This window comes from Pelophylax lessonae (genome assembly GCF_965119305.1).
Source record: "Pelophylax lessonae genome assembly, chromosome: 3".
NCBI classification, from domain to species: Eukaryota; Metazoa; Chordata; class Amphibia; order Anura; family Ranidae; genus Pelophylax; species Pelophylax lessonae.
In genome coordinates this window covers 261,473,114-261,499,475 of record NC_138770.1, presented here as the reverse complement: position 1 = coordinate 261,499,475, position 26,362 = coordinate 261,473,114, and the positions used below count along the sequence as shown (strand labels likewise).

At 41.6% G+C, this 26,362-nt stretch overlaps 1 protein-coding gene across 1 annotated transcript in view; it reads left to right on the top strand.

The window, feature by feature from the left end:
* LOC309550465 (uncharacterized protein) overlaps nt 1–19,298 on the top strand; it is a gene marked incomplete at both ends in the record, with an annotated part of 48,182 nt that extends 28,884 nt beyond the window's left edge. The window contains 3 exons of the mRNA XM_082250837.1: nt 11,039–11,166; nt 13,035–13,198; nt 19,035–19,298. Coding sequence (XP_082106963.1) covers nt 11,039–11,166; nt 13,035–13,198; nt 19,035–19,298 — 556 coding nt within the window. The remainder of the gene's footprint in view (nt 1–11,038; nt 11,167–13,034; nt 13,199–19,034) is intronic.
* Between the last annotated feature and the right edge of the window lie 7,064 nt (nt 19,299–26,362).

Sequence of the window (26,362 nt, the reverse complement as noted above, 5' to 3'; positions counted from 1 at the left end):
AGTGCGCTCCGAATTACATTCGATCTCCGCAGCCGCACAAGTGTGAACCGGCACTTAACCTTCCATTGGAATCATTATTTACAAATATAGTTTGTTATTTTAGTTAATTCAAATGGTTGTAAGGGTCCTTTCACACGGACACTCCGCTGCTTTAGTCCGCTGCGGGACTTTTTTTTTTTTTTTTCACGGAGCGGATGACATTTGTGTCATCCGCTCCGTGTGCCCGCATATCATCCCATCCGTTTGCGGATGATATGCGGACATAATGTAAGTATATGGCATTGCGGATGTCAGTGGATGACACCGCTGACATCCGATTTTCCTTCCTTTCCGTTTTTTACACGGATGAAAAAATAGGGTTCTGTTCCATTCGAAAAAACGGAACAGAACTGAAAGGAGGAAAATCGGATGTCAGCGGATGGTATTCCGCTGACATCCGCAGTGCCATTCACTTACATTATGTCCGCATATCATCCGCAAAAAAATAGGATGATTTGCGAACACACGGAGCGGCCGTGTGAAAGGACCCTAACTTGGAGACAGAGGGGTTGATTTACTAAAGTCAAATAGACTGTGCACTATTGCAAGTGCAGGTGCATGTTGCTCCAGATCTTAGTAAATGAGGTAAAGCTTCACTTTACAAAGAATACTCAATCACATTAAAGAAAAAAGAAAAAAAAAAGCAATTTTGCTTGCACATGATTGGATGATGGAAATCAACAGAGCTCTCCCTCATTTACTAAGCTCTTGGAGCAACTGCATTTGCAGAGTGCAACTGCACTTGCAAAAGTGCACAGTCTATTTTCCTTTAGTAAATAAACCCCAGAGTTTCAGCTGATTGGCATTGTCTTTCATTCTGTTCCGCCGTCATCTGCATAAAGACTCTGCTTTGTATTTTTGTGCTTTGCATTGGAGGAGGGGCTTGTCATTCATCAATGTTTATACACCCAGAAAGATAACTGTTAGTCATGAGAGCTGACTAGACTCACACAAAAGAGGGAGTGAACAACTTGCCTGTTCACTGAAACAGGATCAGATGCTGCAGTGGGGACACAGACAAGAAGGAAGAGGCACTGAATGGCAGGATCAACCAGGTTTGCATTGCTCCACATATAATTTATTTGCTAAAGATACAGTGAATATGTATGCATTGCAATTATATATATATATATATATATATATATATATAGAGTATCTCACAAAAGTGAGTACACCCCTCACATTTTTGTAAATATTTTATTATATGTTTTCATTGTACAACACTGTGTTTTTGAGAGAAAATCAATATTCCGTGTGACTACCATTATTTTCCAGCACTACCTTAACCCTCTTGGGCATGGAGTTCACCAGAGCCTCACAGGTTGCCACTGGAGTCCTCTTCCACTCCTCCATGACGACATTACAGAGCTGGTGGATGTTAGAGTCCTTGCACTTCTCCACCTTTGAGGATGCCCCACAGGCAGGGAGGGGGATCATGCTCTGCTTCAGTATGTCACATTACATGTTGGCATTCATGGTTCCCTCAATGATCTGTAGCTCCCCAGTGCCGGCAGCACTCATGCAGCTCCAGACCATGACATTCCCGCCACCATGCTTGACTTTAGGCAAGACACACTTGTCTTTGTACTCCTCACCTGGTTGCCGCCACACACGCTTGACACCATCTGAACCAAATACGTTTATCTTGGTCTCATCAGACCACAGGACATGGTTCCAGTAATGCATGTCCTTAGTCTGCTTGTCTTCAGCAAACTGTTTGCAGGCTTTCTTGTGCATCATCTTTAGAAGAGGCTTCCTTCTGGGATGACAGCCATGCAGACCAATTTGATGCAGTGTGTGGAGTATGGTCTGAACACTGACAGGCTGACCCCCCACCCCTTCAACCTCTGCAGCAATGCTGGCAGCACGTCTATTTCCCAAAGACTACCTCTGGATATGACGCTGAGCAAGTGCACTCAATTCTTTTGGTTGACCATGGCGAGGCCTGTTCTGAGTGGAACCTGTCCTGTTAAACCTCTGTATGGTCTTGGTCACCGTGTTGCAGCTCAATTTCAGGGTCTTGGCAATCTTCTTATAGCCTAGGCCATCTTTATGTAGAGCAACAATTCTTTTTTCAGATCCTCAGATAGTTCTTTGCCATGAGGTGCCATTTTGAACTTCCAGTGACCAGTATGAGAGAGTGAGAGCGATAACATCAGATTTAACGCACCTGCTCCCCATTCACACCTGAAACCTTGTAACACTAACGAGTCACATGACACCGGGGAGGGAAAATGGCTAATTGGGTCCAATTTGGACATTTTCACCTAGGGGTGTACTCACATTTGTTACCAGCAGTTTAGACATTAATGGCTGTGTGTTGAGTTATTTTGAGGGGACAGCAAATGTACATTGTTATACAAGCTGTACTACTTTACATTTCAGTGTTGTCACATAAAAAGAAAAAAAAAATTAAAGAAATGAAAAGATATAATAAAAAGAAAAAATATATATACTGTATATATATATATATATATATATATATATATATATATATACATACAGGTGCATCTCCACAAATTTGAATATCATCAAAAAGTTTGTTTAAGTATTTTAATTCAAAAAGTAAAACTCATATATTTTATGTAGCAGGTTTTCTAGGCATTGGGCCTGATGTGGGTCTGCCATTGTTACCGGTGACACCTTCAGCCCATTTAAGCTGAATACCCAAGTGTGAGATTGGAGACAATGACCATTCTGGCATCTTTCATTTGTTTTGTTTATTTGATAATGGGGATGGGAGAAGGGAATGAGTGGGATACTCCTCTGGCTCGACTAGGTACAACTGGGACACTTTGCAGAAAAAATGCCTGTTAGCGCTGTCTTGACGCCAGCTGGATGCCGACCAACGCTTGCTGGCGTTTGAAAAATACTGACTTGCTAAACTGTGCTTGAACTTGACTTTTGACACTCTGTTTAGCTCAAAAAGTCCTGGACTGTACTGAGACTTGACTCTTGACACTCTGGTTAGCTCAAAAGTCCTGTATACAGCTCCCTCCAGCCCTTCACTGACTGAGGTAGCTCCTTGTAATTGCTTGTGCTGCTGCAACTCTCAACACAGTACACTGCACACTGCAGGCTGTACACTTTAACTCTTCAGGGCCCAACCACTGGCGCCCCCTTTACACTTCAGGGTCCTCTCACTAGACACCCCCTCTACACTTCAGGGTCCTCTCACTAGGCACCCTCTCTGAACTTCAGGGTCCTCTCACTAGGCACCCTCTCTGTACTTCAGGGTCAACACTGGAACTCCCTTTACCGCTAGCTAGCTCCTGGATCCCTTGGACCTTCACCAGAGCTGTCCCCTCTCAGCTAGGCAGACCCCCAGGGGCAGTTACAGTACTCACGAACTGGGAATGCTTTCCTGAAACTGGACCCCCTCTACTCCGCTGGTCCTCGGCCCACCAGGTCCTCTCTGCAGCTCAGCTCTCTGTCCCCTCAGGCAAGCCACCTGGGACACCCGATCCTTCTGACAGGAGGAGAGACAGCCATACTCTCCCTCCTGGGACTCTGCTTCCCACCAAAGACGATGCGTCATGTGCTCCCCTCAACCTTTTACCCACTCCCAGAATCCTGTGCGGCAGAATCTGCCTTTCTGGGGTAGATACAGGCCTGAATGCGCCATTGATTGGGTTTTCTCCACTGCCCAATGAGAGCTCTCTCATGGAGCCAGTGGGGAGAATCCCCAGTCTCAATGGCCACACCTGGGAGACATGACATCCCAGCTGAAAATCATGGCCCTGCTGTTAGGCAGCTAAGGCCCACTATACTTTGCCTAGCACCTACCTTGTAGGGTGCTACATTTATATAGATGTGTTACACACGGAGTGATATATTGCAAGCATTTCTTTCTTTTCATTTTGATGATTATGGCTTACAGCTGGTGAAAACGCCAAATTCTGTATCTCAGAAAATTAGAATATTACATAAGACCATAAAAAAAGGATTTTTAATACAGAAATGTTGGCTTACTGAAAAGTAAGTCCATGTACATTATAGAATGCACTCAATACTTGGTCAGGGCTCCTTTTGCATGAATTACTGCATCAATGCGGCGTGATATGGGGGCGATCAGCCTGTGGCACTGCTGAGGTGTTATGGAAACTCAGGTTGCTTTGATAGCGGCCTTGTCTGCATTGTTGGGTCTGAGGTTTTCTTTTTCCGCTTGACAATACCCCACAGATTCTCTATGGGGTTTAAGTCAGGCGAGTTTGCTGGCCAATCAAGCACAGTGATACCATGATCATTAAACCATGTATCAGTACTTTTGGCAGTGTGGGCAGGTGGCAAGTCCTGCTGGAAAATAAAATCAGCATCTCCATAAAGCTGGTCAGCAGAGGGAAGCATGAAGTGCTCTAGAATTTCCTGGTAGAGGGCTGCACTGACTTTGGACTTAACAAAAACACAGTGGACCAACACCAGCAGATTAAATGGCTATCCCAAATCATTGGCTGTGGAAACTTCACACTGGACCTCATGCAACTTGGATTCTGTGCCTCTCCACTCTTCCTCCAGACTCTGGGACATTGATTTCCAAATGAAATGCAAAATTTTCCACATTTTGTTCAAGTCATATATTCTTTATTTTCACATGGTGATCCCCAGGCCAGACTTTATCTTCTAGGGTGACAATGCTTAACCACTTCAGCTCCCGAAGTTTTACCCCCCTTCATGACCAGGCCATTTTTTGCGATACGGCACTGCATTACTTTAACTGACAATTGCGCAATCACGCGATGCTGTACCCAGAAAAAATTGATGTTCTTTCTTTCCCACAAATAGAGCTTTGCTTTGGTGGTATTTGGTCACCTCTGCTGTTTTTATTTTGTGCACTACAAACAAAAAAAGACCAACAATTTTGAAAGAAAAACAATATTTTTTACTTTCTTCTATAGAAATATACCCAATAAAAAATGTAAAAATATATTTTCTTCATCAGTTTAGATCAATATGTATTCTGCTACATGTTTTTGGTAAAAAATAAAAATCCCAATAAGCGTGTATTTATTGGTTTGCGCAAAAGTTATAGCGTCTACAAACTATGAGATATTTTATTGATTTTTTTTATTCTTACTAGTAATGGCAGCGATCAGTGACTTACAACAGGGCTGCAACATTGCGGCGGACAAATGGGACACTAAGTGAAACTTTTTGGGGACCACTGACACCAATAGAGTGATCAGTGCTAAAAGATATGCACTGTCACTGTACTAATGATACAGCAGGGAAGAGGTTAACATCAGGGGAGATAAAAGGGTTAAATGTGTCCCTAGGGAGTGCTATCTAACTGTGTGGGGTGCTTGTACTGTGGGAAGACAGAGATCCATGTTCCTGCTTAGCAGAAACACAAGATCTCTGTCTTCCCCTGTCACAGAATGGTGATCTGCCTTGTTTACATAGGCAGATCGCCATTCTGCCTCTGTTGGGATTGATCTGCAAGCCCTGGCAGATATTGGGTCCACCGGACCCACTGATTAGCTTCCACTGTGTCCAATCACAGCAGGAGCTAGTCACCGGCGGCACACGTGTGCACCGCAAACCCGGAAGAGGCAGTGATGTACAGGTACGTTATTTCACCTGTAGGAGCTGCTGTCCCACAGTATATATATATGTGGGGTGGTCGGCAAGCAGTTAATTGTTTTACTATATCTTTGAAGGAGCAACATTGTCACACTAGTGCTCCCAAATTGTGCTCCCAAATTGGACTACAAATACCTCCCCTCTATATAACATAGATCACAGAAAAGTACTTGTAAAAGCTGATAACATTGTTTGAAATTTCTGCTCAGCTCACTTTAACTTACAAGCAGACAGGATTTTACTGTACTGGCAGAAAATATATTCAGCCTAAAAAACTAATGCAGCTACCACATATATGAACTGGTAAGGTGCAAAACGTTTTCATTGTGGTTCTTGGATTTAGATACTGTATAGTTTAGAAAGGACCCATTACAGTGGTGCTTCATCAAGCAAATACATAGTTTAAATGATTAGAGCTTCCCTCACAGTTTAGGTGTGGGATGCTTACTTACGAAAGAGCTTCCTTTGTTCGAGACTGAGTCCTTTGGCCCTGTTTTTTGGGCTAGCCTTCTTTATGTCAATATTAATTCCCATATCTCTGTATATTGCAATCGTTAAGGTGCCCATCTAAAAATTTTTGAAACTGTCGATGCTCCCTGCTGATACCACTGCTTGTGGAAGGGAGTTCCACATCCTTACTGCTCTGAAAGTAAAGAACCCTCTACACAAAGGGTTAAGTTTAAACCACTTCTCTTCCAGTTTCAATGTATGGCCGCATGTCTTTTTAACTTCCCTTCCACTGAAATATTTTTTTCCTATGCTAAGGTCACCAATAAGGTATTTGTATATTGCTATCATATCTCCTCTCATGCGTCTCTTCTCCAGAGAGAATACGTTTAATGCTTGTAGTCGTTCCCCATAGCTGAGGTCCTCTAGTCCCTTTATTACCCTTCTCACCCTTCTCTGGATGGACTTTCTCCAGTTTCAGCACATCCTTCTTGAGGACCGGTGCCCAGAACTGGATGGCATACTCAAGATGTGGCTGGACTAGAGTCTTGTAGAGTGGGAGAGTTATCGTTTTATCTCTGGAGTAAATCCGCTTTTTAATGCATGCTAATATTCTCCTGGCTTTGCTTGCAGCAGCTTGGCATTGCATTCCGTTGCAAAGCCTGTCATCTATTAAGACCCCCAGTAGAGATTACTGTATTGTATACAGTATGTTGCCAGGCTCTTATAGGCAAATTATAAGAAACTCAGGTAGGCACCTTATCACAGCAGCTTGTTCTGTGATAGCCAGGCATTGGCGACAGGCCGAGGGTCCATCAATGGCTGAATGGGTTTCTGAAATGGACAAGATTCATCATTATGTGGAACGTATTTCCCAAAGTCCCCTTTTTTATCCCCTCCCCTCACCCCCCCCCCCGGCTTTTTTTCCCCCTTCTTCCTTAGTTCTCTTCCTTCTCTCTACTACTTATGCTTTTTCTTTGTATATTTTATTTAATGGCTTTACCATGTTGCCTGCTAACTCAGATATAATACCCTAGTAGAACTTTTAGTTGCTGTTCAGTATCCTAAGTGATGCATACCTTTTTCTTTTAGATCTGCTGTTTCTTCAATATAGTCCACTGACTTCTGATGCCCTGAAGGTTTTGATACTATAATTGCGATCTGTGTCTTATAACTATTGTTTAACACTATTTTTTTGTTTAACATTGTATTTTGATCAGCATATCAGGGTTGTACAAGTTTGGATGCATTTGTTTAGCCATGATTTGTATTTGTACTGCAAGTCTGTATTGTCTGCAAATACTTAATAAAAGTGATTAAACATAAAAGAGTACAGCTAATTACAGTATAACAGTGGTACCAGTAAAAATAGATGTGCGGACAAAGTTTAAGTTTAAAAGAAACCCAGATGAAAAAAAACCTCCTATAATCCTATGGAGTTTATGTTGACCCTCTTCCTTCACTACTCGGAGTCACTGGCCCAGAATAAGTATGTTGATAAAGACGATTGACATTTCTGTGCCTTGCATACTTCTTCCAGGTCACTGACTCAAAGTATTAAGACCAATAGGTCAGAATAACAAGCTTGAAACTTCAGAAAGAGGTCACCAATAGCAGCCCTAGATTCCTCTCATGACAGATTTATTCTAAAAACTGTTTAAACTCTGATTATGTGAATACAGATGAGTGTATATAAATAATAATCCGGTACAATACTGCATCTGTGTTTTTTATTTTAGAAGAATATGTAATTGCATTTGCTGCTTGTGTGGGTAATACGAGAATTAATTTGGTTATTAGTTAAGAAAGGAGCACCTTTAGATGCCCAGGATAGTCAAGGTGAACATTTACAATTCATTTTATCACTGCTTCGTATAGTGTTACAATAGAAAACACTATGATATATCTGTAGAGACCACATTCCCTAGGAGTCATTTAAGTCAAGGAAAAAAAAAGATATTTAGCACAAATAACTCTAAATATCAAAGTAGTTGCTGTGATAACCAGCGTTGCTTTCCTTCATAAATTTGCATTGTCTAAATGTAATCTCTACTGATGAGTGCATTAGGGCCAATTCACATTCATCAAATGCTCACTGTGAAATGCTGATTTGTCCCACTGTGGACGAAATAAAAAAGGCATTAACTTTTTTTTTTTATAACACCCCCCCCTTTTCCAGGTTTATCCACCTGTGGGACTCTCACTGTATGATGGCCAATGAATGGCCAGTAGAGTTGAGCAAACACCTGGATGTCCGGGTTCGGCGGGTCCGGCCGAACTTGAAAAAAAGTCTGGGTTCGTGACCCGGACTTAACCCGAACTTGACCCCGATCCCGAACTCCATTGAAGTTAATGGTGACCCGAACTTTTGAGCACTAAAATGGCTCTAAAAAACACATGGAAAGGGCTAGAGGGCTGCAATTGGCAGCAAAATCTTCTTAAGAGCATGGCAAGTGCTCTGCAAACAAATGTGGATAGGGAAATAACTTAAAATAACATAAAATACATAAAAATAAAAAATAATAATCTTGAATGATGCAGGAGGAGGACGAGGCCCATATGGAGTAGGAGGTTGAGGTGGTGGTGGATATGGCAGTGTAGGTGGAAGCGGCGGTGGAGGAGGACTAGGTAGCCAAATATTGACTTATTGATTGACTTATTGACTTATTTATTGATAAGTGGAATAGAACAACAGTATCCAATGGGTGTATCTCACTGTAACATATGTAGACTAGGCCGCAATTTAATTTTTTTCCCCTAAATGGGTTTTTATTGATGAGCGGAATAAAAAACAGTATCCAATGGGTGTATCTCACTGTAACATATGCAGACTAGCCCACAATTATATTTATTTCCCCTAAATGGGTTTTTAAGCGGAATACAACAACAGTATCCAATGGGTGTATCTCACTGTAACATATGCAGACTAGGCCGCAATTTAATTTTTTTCCCCTAAATGGGTTTTTATTGCAAAGCGGAATACAACAGCAGTATCCAATGGGTGTATCTCACTGTAACATATACAGACTAGGCTGCAATTTAATTTTTTTCCCCTAAATGGGTTTTTATTGCAAAGCGGAATACAACAGCAGTATCCAATGGGTGTATCTCACTGTAAGGTATGAATGAAAAATTTTTATTTTTCCCTTTAATTGGTGATTTTTGAAGAGCAGATTTGAACAGCAGTGTCTAAACGCTGTATGACAGTGTCACAGTAAAGTATGAATGAAAAACTGAAAAAAATGTGTCCCCTTAATTGGTGCTTGTTGATTAGCAGATTAGAACTGCAGTGTCTAAACGCTGTAAGTCACAGTAAAATATGAAGGAAAACATTTTTTTTAAAATCCAGATCAAGCAGACACATATGCACTGAGCTTGCATTACATGGCTGCTACACGGCACATGCCTAACAGGTTGGATACTGTTGTTGTTCTATTCCGCTATTGAATAAAAAAAAAAAAAAATTGAATGAAAAACTGAAAAGTATTTTTTTTCCCCTAAAAACGGAAAAATAATTATTTTTCCCTTACATTGGTGCTTTTTGAAGAGCAGATTAGAAAAGCAGTGTCTAAGCACTGTATGTCAAAGTAAAATATAAAGGAAAAAAAGTTTTTTTCTTTTTTAAATCCAGATTAAGCAGACACATATGCACTGAGCTTGCATTACATGGCCGCTACACGCCGCACACCTAACAGGTTGGATACTGTTGTTGTTCTATTCCGCTATTGAATAAAAAAACCCATTTGAATGAAAAACTGAAAAATATTTTTTTCCCCTAAAAACTGAAAAAAAATTATTTTCCCCTTAAATTGGTGCTTTTTGAAGAGGAGATTAGAAAAGCGGTGTCTAAACACTGTATGTTAAAGTAAAATATGAAGGAAAAAAGTTTTTTCCTTTTTTAAATCCAGATTAAGCAGACACATATGCACTGAGCTTGCATTACATGGCCGCTGCACGCCGCACGTCGCCCACCTAACAGACTGATAAAAGTTTTTTTTTTCTCCCTCCTCCTCACTGGGCTCAGGTGCGGGCAAAAAGATTGTGCACTGCACCCCCACACAATAAAATCAACGTAGATCGCTGTCTGATTAAAGAAGATTCTTCCTATTCTTTCCCTGAAAGCAATCTCCAGCCTGCCCCTACAATAATCTCCTATCTCTCCCTCAGCAGCATCAGGAACCTGTCCCTAGTATAGTTAGAGCAGAGTGACGCGTGGCGCTATGTGACTCCAGCTTATATAGAGTCTGGGTCACACGCTGCACTGGCCAATCACAGCCATGCCATTAGTAGGCATGGCTGTAATGGCTTCTAAGGGCACACTAGTTAAACGCTTGCTGATTGGCTGCCTTGCACCTGTTGAAACTGCGCCATTAAAACCGCACCAAAACATGAAATAACATTACCGAACAACGGACTGTATCCCGAACATACAGTGAAATGTTCGGGTACCGAATACTCAAAAGTCCGCTACGATCCCGAACAATACAGTCCAGGTTCGCTCAACCCTAATGGCCAGGCAAGATCTGTATGCCTTTGTACTGCTTTTTATTTACATTATACACTGAACATCTACTGGAATAATTTTTTACCTAATGCCTAAAGAGTTCTGGTTTCTTTTAGGTAACAGTGGGACTCGCCAATGGCTCCCGCTGCTATTGATCTGCCCAGGGAGGTGGGACTAAGTCAGGAGAGCCACAGTTCTCATGCACAGGACTGGGGTTCAGGTAAGTATTAGGGGGTGAGTGGGCAAGTCTGTGACACAGAAGGTTTTTTTACCTTAATGCATAAAATGCATTAAGGTAAAAAGAAAAAACCTTGAGGATTTAGAACCACTTTAACAAAGAGTTGTGCAAGGGCATGCTTTAACAACTCCTCTAAATTTAAAAGATGGAGATGATGATGATTCTAATTTAAAAAGGGGGTGCAAGCCCCTTTTATAATTAGGAGCAATCCATTCTCTGTTCTGTGACAGATACAGGAGGCGCAAGAGAGGCCTCCACAACATTACAGTCATCGCCAGTTATGTGATACAAACTTTTCATTTTCTCAGAATAAGCCCTGTTCTGGGTTCTAAAGTCTGCAGGCTTTGTAGAGCGTTGGGTGGGATAATGCTTCCAATGCCTAGGTCCACATCTTCCTGGTAACTAGACTTTATTATTAGTCGTAGCTGTGCACAAGCCTTTATTTAAGTGAGCCGACTGATGCTCAAGGCTCTATCCTTCTTTCTCTACTTTGGGTGCCTGCTACTATGTGGAAAGACTGACAGCTGACAGGACACTAAAAAGGGAGAAGACAGGTTTGTTTGTGTAGGCAAGGAATCCCCAAACTTTATAAACAAAGAGCCAGATTACTGTCCCTCAGACTTTAAAGGGGGTCAGACTGTGGCCAGCAGAAGTTGAAAATGTCCCAGTGTCAGTGGGATCAAACAATGCCTCAGGCCTGGTGGTCAGTGAGAGTAAGAAAATGACATGGCGCCTGTGTTCAGTAGGAGAAGCAAAAGTGCCCTATCATTGGTGTCAGTAGGAGGAATAGTACCCCGTTGTTGGTGTCAGTGAAAGGAATCGTGCCCCATCATTGGTGTTAGAGGAAAGGAATCATGTTCCATCATTGGTATTATTGTGAGAAATAGTGCCCCATCATTGGTATCGGTGGGAGGAATAGTGGCCCATTATTGGTATCATTTGGAAGGAATGGTGCCCGATCATTGGTATCAGTAGAAGAAATAATGCCAGATAAAGGCAAGCAAGGGGCCGCATTTGGTCTGTGGCCCACAGTTAGGAGACCAATAGTTTAGGGGGACCCATTAGGGAACACCCTGTTAGTCAGGAACAGACCTAAGAAAAGTTAGTCATTTAAATGAGCAGATGTTTTGTTTTATGCTAAGGACTTGCTGTACAAAGCCCTTCTGCACTGAAACTAGGTATGTATTCTGCCATGTGAACAAAGTGACAGATAGCCCGCTTGAAGTGTTCTTGGCTGTTCCTGTCTCGTGCCTGCTATCTATACAAGTTGAGCCTATCCCCCTTATAATGCCTTAATGCACTGTCCCTGAAATTCATAAAGATTGGCATAGACAGATTTTTTCAAAAGTGCGTTGCATGCATTCTAAAAGTGGTGTAGTGTGCTGTCTACAACCTGTACTTGAATTTGTTGAGTGCTGTGCCACTTTAGTAATGCATGTGAGACACTTTCACAAACTGTCTCTGTTCACCAAAAGAATGTTTTCTAGTTGGTCAAAAGAGTATCTGTTTGATTGGTGACTCATGTGTTGCCCCACAAAGCAGAAGTGGAGCAAATTAGAACTACCTGAACTTGGCGCACAAGTTGCTGTTAGAGCAAGAGAAAATAATGTCAGCAAAGTGGCACAGCAGTTTTATTGAATTCTCCCCGTGTTGCTTAAAGTTATGGTGTTTATGTATCACCATCTAGCAAAGCCCTACACCAGGGTTCCTCAAACTACGGCCCTCCAGCTGTTGCGGAACTACACATCCCATGAGGCATTGTAAAACTTATAGTCACAGACATGACTAGGCGTGATAGGAATTGTAGTTCCTGAACAACTGGAGGGCCATAGTTTGAAGACCTCTGCCCTACACAGACCAGCAGTTACCCAGTTGTTGCAAAATGTGCTTGATTTGGGCACTTCATTTATAAATATAAGGTTGTTTTGGCAGCTTTAGTAACAAAGGAATAACTGAAGGAGCAAAGGAAATAAAATATTTAATTTACAAATGTAATATGCAGGATAGTTTTCATTTTGCTCTGTACAAATAGCATTAATTAAATCATTCACTCTCACTAATTGCTTCCCCAGGTGGAAACAGCTTCCCTATTTCATTCAGCTCCCCGGTCAATCTGTATAGAAATTGAAAGACTTTCTGTTCTTTTTTATGTGTAATGTGAAATGTCTCTTACAATGCAGGTTTTTCCAATAACTAGATTGCACATTCTTTAAAATTGCATTACAGTAGTAATGAATAACCTTCTGAGATTTTTAATTATTTCATGGAAAAAAAATGTATGCTGGTCTTTCGGCCCCCTCAAGTCCACACTGTATGATTTACCAGGAATCGACTGGTGGAATGACAAATTGTCAGTCAGTGATATTATATGTACCTGGAACAACAATGCTGTAAGTACGCTGTACTTGAACAAAATCAAAAACTGACTTTCTTTGTGCAATTAAAAAAAAAAAGAATAATAATCTCTGAAATTGTAAAAGATAATTAACGCCATCTGGAGTGCTACTAAGAAAATGACTGTAGTCTAATTACAAACATTGTATACTTTCCAGTTAATAGCCTTGGTTTAGAAATTTTCATGTGAAATTAAAAAAAAATTCATTTGTGGAAATAGTTCTTCGTTGAATGTGTGTTACGGCATGATTCACCATATCTACTGCTGTAAAAATAGAACTGGAGATCTGTTTATATAGTATAAACATTTTAAAAAATATTACACAGGTTTAGTTTAAAGCCCAACTGCAGACAAAATGTTTTATTTTGCTTTGGACGGAGTTATTTTCCCCACACTACCGGTAAGATGGGAAAGTGATTAATAATCTCTCCAAATGGGCCACAGTCAAAAACAAAAAAAAACATTCATAGTAGAGTGAGGGAATGATGTTGAAAAAATAGGTGCGCTAAACAAATGTGCTGAATAGGTTGCCGTATAGGCACATATACACAATGAAAACAATCAAGTTAATAAATGATATTGAACAATCAATAAACCATGGTGAACGTGATTCAGCTGAAAATTGAAACCCAAAATAGGTGCAAAAACTAATATGAGTCCACAAAGTCCAATTAATAAAGTCTTCACCAAATTATGTGTTGTGAAAAATTATGAGAAATCAACTTCAAGTGATATTTCCAGTGCTGTGAAACAGTGATTCCCACCACCGACAGGCTTTCCTCCTTACCAGATAGGATAAGGTTAGGCGCAGAGTAAAAACTCAAATAAGCCGGTTGGAAAGGAGGAAACTTCCACTGCAATTCCACCCTGTGAGATGACGCAAATTAGCCTCTTACCAGATGGTGTATATATCAAAGGCACAGGAAAATCTCCTAAGTGGATGTCACTTCTGTTGATCGGATACCAGTGGTCCCCTCCGCTAACCATATACGTCCGTTTTCTTATTATACTCCCCAGGATGTCATGTGAGGAACAAGGAATAAGCAGACGATAGTGTAATACCCCCGAGATGTTTATTTAAAAGATGATCATACACTTACATGGGTATGCGGGGAAACGAACAAGAGTATCCAGTAGGTACGCCTATGCCCGGCTGCAGATCGGGCAATGCGTGACGTCTGTGGCGGCGCGACACGCCTCCTCTCTGACGCGTTTCCTCTGACAAGGCTTCAGCAGAAGACGTCACGCATTGCCCGATTTGCAGCCGGGCATAGGCGTACCTACTGGATACTCTTGTTCGTTTCCCCGCATACCCATGTAAGTGTATGATCATCTTTTAAATAAACATCTCCGGGGTATTACACTATCGTCTGCTTATTCCTTCTTCCTCACATGACATCCTGGGGAGTATAATAAGAAAACGGACGTATATGGTTAGCGGAGAGGACCACTGGTATCTGATCAACAGAAGGGACATCCACTTAGGAGATTTTCCTGTGCCTTTGATATATACACCATCTGGTAAGAGGCTAATTTGCGTCATCTCACAGGGTGGAATTGCAGTGGAAGTTTCCTCCTTTCCAACCGGCTTATTTGAGTTTTTACTCTGCGCCTAACCTTATCCTATCTGGTAAGGAGGAAAGCCTGTCGGTGGTGGGAATCACTGTTTCACAGCACTGGAAATATCACTTGAAGTTGATTTCTCATAATTTTTCACAACACATAATTTGGTGAAGACTTTATTAATTGGACTTTGTGGACTCATATTAGTTTTTGCACCTATTTTGGGTTTCAATTTTCAGCTGAATCACGTTCACCATGGTTTATTGATTGTTCAATATCATTTATTAACTTGATTGTTTTCATTGTGTATATGTGCCTATACGACAACCTATTCAGCACATTTGTTCAGCGCACCTATTTTTTCAACATCATTTTCACTAGGTATAGTTCAGGTAGCAGTTTCACTCCTATCAGCGCACCCACATTTGCATTAGAATGAGGGAAGGTTGGGATGCGTTTATCACTGTCTGTGTCTTCTCGGTCTCAACCATTCCCCTTATTTCTTGTTTTGGTGTCACAGGGGAAAGAAGTGAAGAAAAAGTTTTCCTTTGGGTTCTACAGAAAAAAAAAAAGTCTGACAGGAATTTTAACTCTTTCCCTTGACATCTTAAACAATCAACAATTCACGTTATATGTACATTGTACATTGTAAAGACAGAAGGTTTTTTTTTTATCTTAATGCATTCTATGCATTGCGATAAAAAACCTTCTGCGTGCACCAGACCCCCTCAGCCCCCCTAATACCTACCTGAGCCCCCTCTCGGTCCAGCGATGTGCACGAGTCCCTTTGCCATCTGGAACTCTCCCTCCTGATTGGCTGAGACACACCATTGGCTCCCGCTGCTGTCAAAGTCAGTTAGCCAATCAGAAGAGAATGGGGTGGGGCCGAACTGCAGATACACGGCGCTGCGTCTTAGCTCGGGTGCCCCCATAGCAAGTTGCTTGCTGTTGGGGCCCTCGACAGGAGGGAGGGGCCAGAAGGTCAAGCCAGGGACCCCAGAAACTGAGGATCCAGGCTGCTCTGTGCAAAACCACAGGGCAGGTAAGTATAACATGTTTGTTATTAAAAAAAAAAATGACACTTTACAATTACTTTAAGCTAGCTACACATTATACAATTTTCCTTTAGATTTACCAAATAATATATGAGGTTAAACCTAAACACTTTCAAATTGTAAGCAATCAGCCAAGCCCTTGCACTACATAGTTGATGGTAAATCTAAAGGAAATTGAACAAGAAAATTGTATAGTGTGTAGCCAGCTTTACACTTACAACTAGGGATGAGCAAAGCTATCTGCACCTTATTAGCAGAAGATAAGATTTTTTTTGTTTAAGGCAGATGCTCACAGATAATTACTGACCTATTCAATTGCAATTTGAGTCATTGTTCTGCTGCATTTGCTGTGACGTTCAGGAGGATGACTCCACACAGTCCCTAGCATCCCTACATAATCCCTAGTGATTAGGAACAGCATTCTCAGTACAGCAGATTCTGTCCCTAAGATCCTATGTGCAGATGAAGGGAGCAAGCAAATGAGAGGTTAAAGCACAACTCCAGTAAACCTAAAAATCCTGCTTATTTATATCTAGGAGATAGAAAGGCTACCCCGTTTTGGTCTGTTCCTCAGTGTCCTCACATTAAATGCAGGGCTATGATACCTGCATCGGTTTTCATGATGTCAGAGGACCTTAGACAAGTGGTGCATAGGGAAGATGAGGCTGCAGGGATTGGTCTAGCAATGCAGAGGACCCCACAGGAGCAGGATCAGGTAAGAAAAAAATGTTTTTCCAAGTCACATGTTCTGAATCAAGCAGTTGACCCTTGCAGTGCAGGCACAGCCCAACTGCAAGGGAGGATTTTTAGGTTTTTTGGAGTTCAGCTTTATAGAGAGGATTAGTATGAAGGTTGAAGTTGCAAGGGGGGCTAATGTTATAGAGACAAAGGGTATGGAATTAATCTCACCATCCGGAGCTCTGTGCAAAAAATCCAATGTATAACAGCTTTTCTTACTTTTTGAGCATCCAGTGCGGGGTGGGGGCAGGGCATGGACATTTACTCCACTAACAAAAATCTTAGTACTTGGGGTGCCATTTCATTTTTGTGGTCACGAGAGAATTGGGGAGGCAAAATTCACTGAGAATATTCCAACTATTGTCACAGTTGCTGTCATGAGTATTGTTCTGTGGGCTGCTTTAAGTTCCTTCATATGTGTACCACTAATGATAAGCGCTAGACACCACTAGTATACAATTTTGTTAAGGTGGTAGAAGATGGCCTTAGACAGGCAGATTATTTCTATGCCGTGGTAGAAGGTGGTTACAGACAGCATATCTTTCCTATAAGGTCACCTTAGACAGCAACATTATTCTTTTAGAGTTAAAGAAGGTGGCCCTCTAGAGGTTGCACAGGCAGTCCAACTTCTCCAGGATGGTACATCCAGAAGGTTAGCTGTGTATCCCAGCACAGTCTCAAGAGCATGGAGGAGATTCCAGGAGACAGGCAGTTACTCTATGAGTGCTGGACAGGGCCGTAGAAGATCCTTATACATCAGCAGAACCAGTATCTACTCCTTTGTGCATGGAGGAACAGGATGAGCACTGCCAGAGCTCTAGTAGGCCACTAGTGTGAATGTCTCTGACCAAACAATCAGAAACAGACTTCATGAGAGGCACCTGAAGGCCCAACGTCTCCTAGTGGGCCCTGTGCTCACTGGCCGGCACTGAGAAGTTTGATTGGCATTTGCCATTAAACACCAGAATTGGCAGGTCCGCCACTAGCACCCTGTGCTTTCACAGATAAGAGCAGGTTCACCCTGAGCACATGTGACAGACATGAAAGGGTCTGGAGAAACCATGAATAATGTTATGCTGCATGTAACAACAATCATCATTACCGGTTTGGTGGTGGGTCAGTAATGGTATGGGGAGGCATATCTATGGAGGGACGCACAGACCTCTACAGGCTAGACAATTGCATCCTAACTGCCATTAGGTATCAGGATGAAATCCTTGGAGACATTGTCAGACCATACTCTGGTGCAGTGTGTCCTAGGTTCCTCCTGGTGCACGACAATGCCCAGGCTCATGTGAATAGAGTATGCAGCCAGTTACCGAAGGATGAAGAAATTGATACCATTGAATGGGCCCCACGCTTGCCTGACCTAAATCCAATAGATCACCTCTGGGACTTTATATTTTGGTCCATCTGATGCCGCCAGGTTGCACCTCAGTCTGTTCAGGAGTTCAGTGATGCCCTGGTCCAGATCTGGGAGGAAATACCCCAGGACACCATCCGTCCTCTCATTAGGAGCATGCCCCGATGTTGTCAGGCATGCATACAAGTATGTGGGGGCCATACAAACTACTGAGTATCATTTTGAGTTGCTGCAATTGAATTTCAGCAAAATGTACTAGCCTGGTGCATCATTTTTACACTTAGATTTTCGGGGTGTCTTTGAATTCAGCCCTCTGTAGGTTGATACCTTTCATTTCCATCAAACGATGTGGCATCCTTTCATTCCTAACACATTACCCAGTCCATATCAGTATAGATATCCAGCAAGCATAACATTTTTCCCCATTGAGATCTTATGTGTTTTCAAAGTGTTCCTTAAATATTTTTTGAGCAGTGTATTACTATGTATTGTAGAAATTGTGTTGGGTCTACATAGGTCTTCAGTTTAGTTTGGTTTCTCACATTCAAACCTATAATTAGTACAACTGCTAAAAGAGTGAGTTACATGTGAGTTTCATGTTAAGCCCAGTACACACTAGAAGAAAATCAGGCAAACAATCATCTGGTTTTCCTTGATGTTTTGCAGCAGGTGAAATTCTCGTACGACAAAAACATTTTTTTGGACCTGATCATGTGCAGTCTTTCGTATCCGATTTTTCTCCTACGAAAACAGTACACATTAAACGAAAATCTTAAGTTTTGTTCACGTATGCGGTAATTTGTTTGTTCCTTTCGAAATTTTAAATTGATTTTTAAATCGGATGTCGAAAGCTGTGCACTATACAAAAGTTTAACGATTGTGCCTCATACAGAATTTTTCTTCCGATTTTCTCATAGCGTGTACCCCACTTTACTTTAGCTTTCTGCAACTAGGTTAATTCAAAAGTTAAAGGTTCATTTTTTAGTAAGCCTAAGAGTAATTTGTAAAGTTATGTCTAAATTAAAAGAACACAAAGCACAGTAAGGAAATCATCAAAAGTTTCACTCTCCAACAACTAACCCGTTACTTTGTGTTTGTTCTCACAACTTTAGGCATTCAATCTCTTAGTAATAACACCCTTAAAGGAGCTGCTTCAATACAAATGGTCTACATTTGGATATAAATACTTTCTGCTGTACACTTTTCTGTACATTTTGTACACTATAATCCTGACTTTATGCTGCTTGTATCGGCCTCTAATGGAAGAGACTGCAGATGGAGAAAAAAGAAAGATCATCACAAGGCCATTTTATGTAATGGTTCTATGTGCTATTCATTTCATTACAGCAATCCATCCTCATTGCAGAATGTCTTGAGACAGCACAATACAGTAATACACACATACATCTGTCTTTTACTGTATAACCCTTGTGCTAATAAAAAGCTGCCAGGCATTACTGCTCAGATTAAAACTGTATCTCCAAAACCATAAATTGTTCAGCAATTTGTGCTTATGTAGGCTGTGATCACGCCATCCTTATAAAAAAAAAGCAACTAAATAAAGGAAATTCATCTTGAATTGAATATGTTTTATTAAAGACTCTAATAAATTATAAAACAGTGACATTTATTACAGGGTTTTGTACTGTAAACCAAAATGGACAATCTTCTGTATAGCAACAAAAAAGGAGCAATTTACAAAACCTGGAGCAAATACAACAGGATCAAAACAATGGCTGTTTTTTTGTAGTAATAATCAACATTTGAAAGAATACACTTGATAAGTTGGAAGTAAATAGTTACATTTAACAGGACATGTTCTAAAATGTTGAACAAATTTCATCACTCATCCAAATGGCTTCTTCAATTCAAGTTCACTTCTTGAGCGTGGGGACTCACACCCCTGCATTTATATCAACACAATTAACTTATAAAAGTCACCATAATCTAATCACTGTGGTGTCAATAAATGTATCACGACAGACAAGGAATGTGCAGGAACGCAACGGGGATGTGAACACACTTGATTAGTACCAGATCCAGTTTTACTTCAGGGACCCAAGCCTCTGAAGTTGGGCACAGACAGAGTGAAATTTGTCTGGTTCAGTAAGGTCCTGCTGAATTTCAATTGGTGTGTGGCCCTCCCTGTTTGACAGAAGTCGATCAATAGAGCAACCCTGTGTTGAACAGATGCAAAAAAAAAAAAAAACCCCACCAAGTATGTCCAGCTTAAGTTCCCACTCTAAGTTCAATAATGAAGATCTAATATCTTACTTTTACTACTGTTACAGGTGAAAATTGTCGTTAGGGTTCTAAGAACAGCTTTACATCTGAACAGATAAAACTTGTAAAAAAAACAAACAGTTTCTTTAATTAGACTTTTTCTTTTAGTAGCTTAGAGAGAACCCTCCGTGTTTGTAACCATTGTTCAAGCACTCTTCCCAATCTAGTTTACACTGGCTTAATGAATTTAGCAGATTTATTAAGCAAGATATATTTATCAATCCATACTTTATCACTGCCTCCCTGCTGCAGGCCAAGCAAGATATACTTATCAATCCATACGTTATCACTGCCTCCCTGCTGCAGGCCACTGGTAAGTCTGGTTTTGCATGGAACAACAGGATAGATAGCACTCTCTAGATTGGTTAATGATGATCCATTCAAAGCATCACAGTTTATTGTCCATGATATAAAAAGGACTTGACAAAGCGCATGCATGCGAAACACATCGTCACAGAAACAGACTTGATTGCATTCCACGCTGGTTTAAGTGGCATCCAGCACCAGTCCCAAGAATACGTCTTCTGGCCTGTTGTGACGTCATCCAGGCACACCGGTATGTCCCGGCTTGGCCTTTCGAGCAGCAGGAGTTATTCCCCCAGGGCATGGATAGACGTGCTTTTCTATGTATCTCTACTTGCCGGACCTGAGGAAATTAGCCCACCAATGCCTATAAGCTTCCAGCATGGTATCATTAATTTTACATATTCATTTTAACTTTTTATAATAAACTGTGATGCTTTGACACCTGTCTTACATTGAATACATTTTAGAATGTATTTTCATGGCTCAATGGATCACTATTAACCAGTCCAGAGAACGCTGTCTATCCTGTTGTTTTTTTGGTTCATAGTTCCCTTTTCTATGCATTCAGACCGCTGCCTTAGTTCTGGTTCCAAACAGTGTGCGGGTTTACAATTTCCAGCATTTGGGACACATTTTGTTTTTTTATGGTGTTGCAGGGAGCTTATCCTAGTGGATGATTTCACTGCCATCCCCTATGACAATGTTTGGCCTGGCAATTGACCAATGTTGTCTCATGGGATGAAGGGGGTCACGTGCTTCATGCTTTGAAGCCCTGTCCCAAGAAAAGCAACAGAGTGAGGGCTCTAAAACAAAAGGAACGGGTGTCATTGAGGTAGCATGGATAATCTTTTTAACAGGGAGGTCCTGCTCCTCAATGGGGAACCCCATGCGGCCCCTGTACCTGCTCCTAGTTGCATACATATTACCCTTTTGATTGTTTCTTCTTCATTCCTTACTAAATCCATTTGATTCTTGCAACTAAAACAAAATCAGCGATCTTTCATTCAGAAAATCTGGCCTCTCAGCTGTTAAATATTGCAATGCCTGCAGGCCACACTCAGGGCAGAAAAAGCTAACTATGAATTAGGTTCCCAAGTTTTGGAATTTGATTAGATATTGATTAGATATACGGTACATTGGAACAGAGTGAAGACAGTCATCATTAGGTGGAGAAATATTGCCAAGAACTGGACGCCCTCCCAAATTTATGAAAAGACGAGAAGAAAACTGGTCAGGGAGGCTGCCAAAAGGCCTACAACAACAATATAGGAGCTGCAGGAATATGTGACAAGTACTGGCTGGTACATGTGACAACAATCTCCCGTATTCTTCAAATGTCTAGGCTTTGGGGTAGAGTGGCAAGACAGAAGCCTTTTCTTACAAAGAAAAACATCTTATGAAGAAAAACATCCAAGCCCAGCTAAAAACACACCTGAAGTCTCCCAAAAGCATGTGGGAAAATGTGTTATGGTCTGATGAAACCACGGTTGAACTTTTTGGCCAGAATTCCAAAAGATATGTTTTGTTCAAAAACAACACTGCACATCACCAAACGAACACCATAACAACAGTGAAGCATGGGGGTGGCAGCATCATGCTTTGGGGCTGTTTTTCTTCAGCCAGAACAGGCTCCTTAGTCAAGGTAGAGGGGATTTTGAACAGTTCAAAATACGAGTCAATACTGGCACAAAACCTTCAGGCTAGAAAGCTGAACATGAAGAGGAACTTCATCTTTCAACATGACAACAACCCAAAGTATACAGCCAAATCAACAAAGTAATGGCTTCACCAGGAGAAACTAAAAGTTTTGTAATGGCCCAGCCAGGGCTTAGACCTGAATCTGATTGAAAATCTGTGGGGGGATCTGAAGAGGGCTGTGCACGGGAGATGCCCTCGCAATCTGACAGATTTGGAGTGTTTTTGCAAAGAAGAGTGGGCAAATATTGCCAAGTCAAGATATGCCATGCTGATAGACTCATACCTAAAAGACTGGGTGCTGTAATATAATCAAAAGGTGCTTCAACAAAGTATTAGTTTAAGGGCATGCACGCTTATGCGACCATATTATTTTAGTTTCTTTATTTTTACTTCCCTCCACGTAAAAGATTTTAGTTTGTTGTTCAACTGAGTTGTACAGTTTATAGGTCACATTAAAGGTGGAAAAAGTTCTGAAATGATTTACCTTAGTCTCATTTTTTTTTACATCACAGAAACCTGACATTTTACACTGTGTAGACTTTTTATATCCACTGAATATACTGTTTGATCAGATGAATCAGATGTAATAATAAAATATGTTTTAAAAAAACATAAACTGACAATTTTGCTACTCTCATGAGAGCTGAATTGGAATATTTTCTAAAATACAAATGGATTTAGCAGTCAGCATGCTAATTTCATTTTCAAGATGGTCTCATCTAATTTTCCATTCTTTTCAGAATTAAGGGGCATAAGATCTACCCATGTAAAGATTCTACTCTATACTGCCCTGTATAAAACTGCTGCACTCTGAGCCAACAAGAACAACATAATCAGTCCACATACATCCACAACTGAACTGCCCCTTTATCCCAAAGAGAGACATGAAAGTGGAAGAGAAATCATAAAAAAAACCTTGCTCACACCTTGTTACTTAATTAAAATTGTATATAAATAAACCTCAGATGCAGATAAAATCTTCTTCTAACTGCCTGGCTTGTCCAGTGGCTGAGCAGTGCTTACTTCATGTGGATCCTGCAGGCCACCATCCCGCAACTTGCACATGCCTGAGGTCCAGCTATAGTGAATAATGGCTGACCTTGACACATGGATCCAAAAATTGCCATTATTCTCTATGGCTGAATTCTGCACATGCAAAGAAGATACTCTGCAAAGAAAAGTAAATTAAATGCTTCACACCCATTGGGCACAGCAATCAGTCAGAAAAAGTATTTGTCTGAATTTAAGGTTACTTAATCTATGCTCAATTTTCTTTCTGGGGGTTAGGTCCAGTGGATAATTTCCATTCAATTTAAATAAAAAAAGACTTCTGAGCGAAGTATGTGGGCTACTAATGCTTCTGAAAATGCTTGTTGCCTGTCTGCATTACTAAGGCCCCCTTCAGACCTACAGTTTGTGTTGTGGTAACAATGACTGTGCCTTACTACACATAAACGGACCACACAGATGTAAAAGGGCTCTCATTGGTGGTTATCTGAGTCCCCAACAGAAACATCTATGGAAATCAAGCAATCAGGTAGCTAGCATTTTTGGAAAATTGATCAGAAACTTAAACATTTCCCTTCATAGAAGTTTCTTTTAGGTATAGATTGGCAACCGTATTATGCTTCAGCAAAACATAGGACTTAATGTATCAAAGTTTCTACATTAATATATAAGCTGATTCCCATTGGCACAAATTGAATTCAGATTAGTTCTGAAAGTATGAATCTGATTTGGGACTGTCGGGAAATAGTTCTTCATAATACTGCAGGAAAAAAGAAGAACAAGGGCGCCAGGTCACAATAGAGAATAAACAGATGACAATTTGGGCAGCCTGGCAGGTGCCGTATGCAGCGGGGCCGGCAAGGGCGATGACCCAGAACCGGAAGTAGCGTGGACGACCTGTCGGTTCCTCCACGGAATCCGACAGGGATCAAAGGACTGGATAGAACGTGGAGGGCGGGCCGCAACCTCGTTTCTGCCCATCCAGGGAGCCTACGCCATCCACAGCAATAGCCGGCACCTGGAACTGAGTCACAGCCATACAGCACAGGACTGTCATGTAGGCTGCTAGATCTGATCATCCCTTACGTGTCCTACTGCGGGTACTGCTGATTCATGTCCCATTGGTTGTACTCTGGATCGTTGTTTTTAACATGTAAGTTGCTGCAATAAATTGTCATCTGTTTATTCTCTATTGTGACCTGGCACCCTTGTTCTTCTTTTTTCCTGCTGCATGTTTGGAGGGTTCCCTACCTCTTGAGGAGCTGCCTGCACAATATACACCCTATATACCCTGATATGGACCTTATGACCATCCACAACAAAGAACTGTCACCATTGTGATCACCACATGACTGAAGAAGGGTTTTTTTTGCTTTTTTAAAGCCTGTGGTGTGTAAAACACACTCAAAAGACTTACACTCGGTGCATAAAAAAGTCCACACACGCAAAACGTGATAAACACAAAAAGTGCACAAGGCGTACACATAGCCCTCCTCCGAAGAGGAAATGCCTTAACCCTGATCCCCCGGGGCGCAAGACTCCTGACGGGGACTAAGGTACTCACTATGGCCTGCCCAGCCGAAGCCAGGCAGACTCCGTTCTCCAGGGGAACTGCCGAAACAGCCCACCTCGAGTACTTGGTGGGGCGCCCCCAAAGGGAAACCCCATGAGAGAGGGCGAACTAAGCCAAAAGGCCATATCCACCCCCTCCCAAGACGTTCAGGGCAGGCCCGAGGACCTACTTCATACTTGTCGTGCAAGTGATCAACCAAAAAGGGACAAACGTGACACACAACAAAGAAAAAGGAGTAGGGAAAGGGAAGTGGAGAAGTGCTGGGTAGTGTCAAAGTGCAAGACCTTGACAGGCCCCCCGGCCTGGAATAACAAATTCCTCTGGTGCCAGCCAAAAGGCCCGTCCCAAGAGGCAGGTGTGGAAAAAGTGTGTGTGGTGCAGTGACCAAGGTGCCAAAAAACTCATGTGAGCTGCCCCTCACCAGTGAGAATTAAGGCACCCCTGGGCTGCCACCCCAGGGGCATGTACACCACAGGCTTTTTTGGTCTTGGCACCCGGCCAGACCCGGTGTAGCCCATCCCAACCAGGAGGCTTGGAATGTGGACAGCTTAGGTAGAGCCTGCCTTCAACTGGGGAAAAAGGCCCTCCCTTAAAGGCCAGATTCAACCCAGGAGGAAAAGGCCCTCCCACCGCCATCCCTATTCCTTACCAATTACATCCCGGAGCAGTACTAACCGGAAATTGGCGAAACCGGCTTTCTTGCTCCCTTCAAACTGATAGGGGCGGATCCCATTCAAATCAGAAGGAAATGGACCCATCCTGCTTTCTCTGACAGTGCCTACTTCCCAGTCCCCCAGATTCTTCTGAAGTGCCCTGGTTTGTTTCAGTCCCTGCCGATACTAACCATCAAGGTCCATACCAACTGATAAGAACAGATACTACACTTGATCTTAGCCAAAAGGCCGAGAAGCGATGTGTGTATGTATATATATATATATATAAATATATATATATATATATATATATATATATATATATATATATATATATATATATATATATATACACACACAGTATCTCACAAAAGTGAGTACACCCCTCACGTTTCACGTTTTTGTAAATATTTTATTATATTTTTTCATGTGACAGCACTGAAGAAATTGCACTTTGCTACAATTTAAAGTAGTGAGTGTACAGCTGGTATAACAGTGTAATTTTGCTGTTGGTATCGCTCTCATTCTTTCATACTGGTCACTGGAAGTTCAACATGGCACCGTGTGGCAAGGAACTCTCTGAGGATCTGAAAAAAAGAATTGTTGCTCCACATAAATATGGCCTAGGCTATAAGAAGATTGCCAAGACCCTGAAATTGAGCTGCAGCACGGTGGCCAAGACCATGGTTGACCAAAAAAGTTGAATGCACGTGCTCAGCATCATATCCAAAGGTTGTCTTTGGGAAATAGACGTATGAGTGCTGCCAGCATAGCTGCAGAAGTTGAAGGGGTGGGGGGTCAGCCTGTCAGTGCTCAGACCATACGCCACACACTTCATCAAATTGGTCTGCATTCCTGTCATCCCAAAAGGAAGCCTCTTCTAAAGATGATGCGCAAGAAAGCCCGCAGTTTGCTCAAG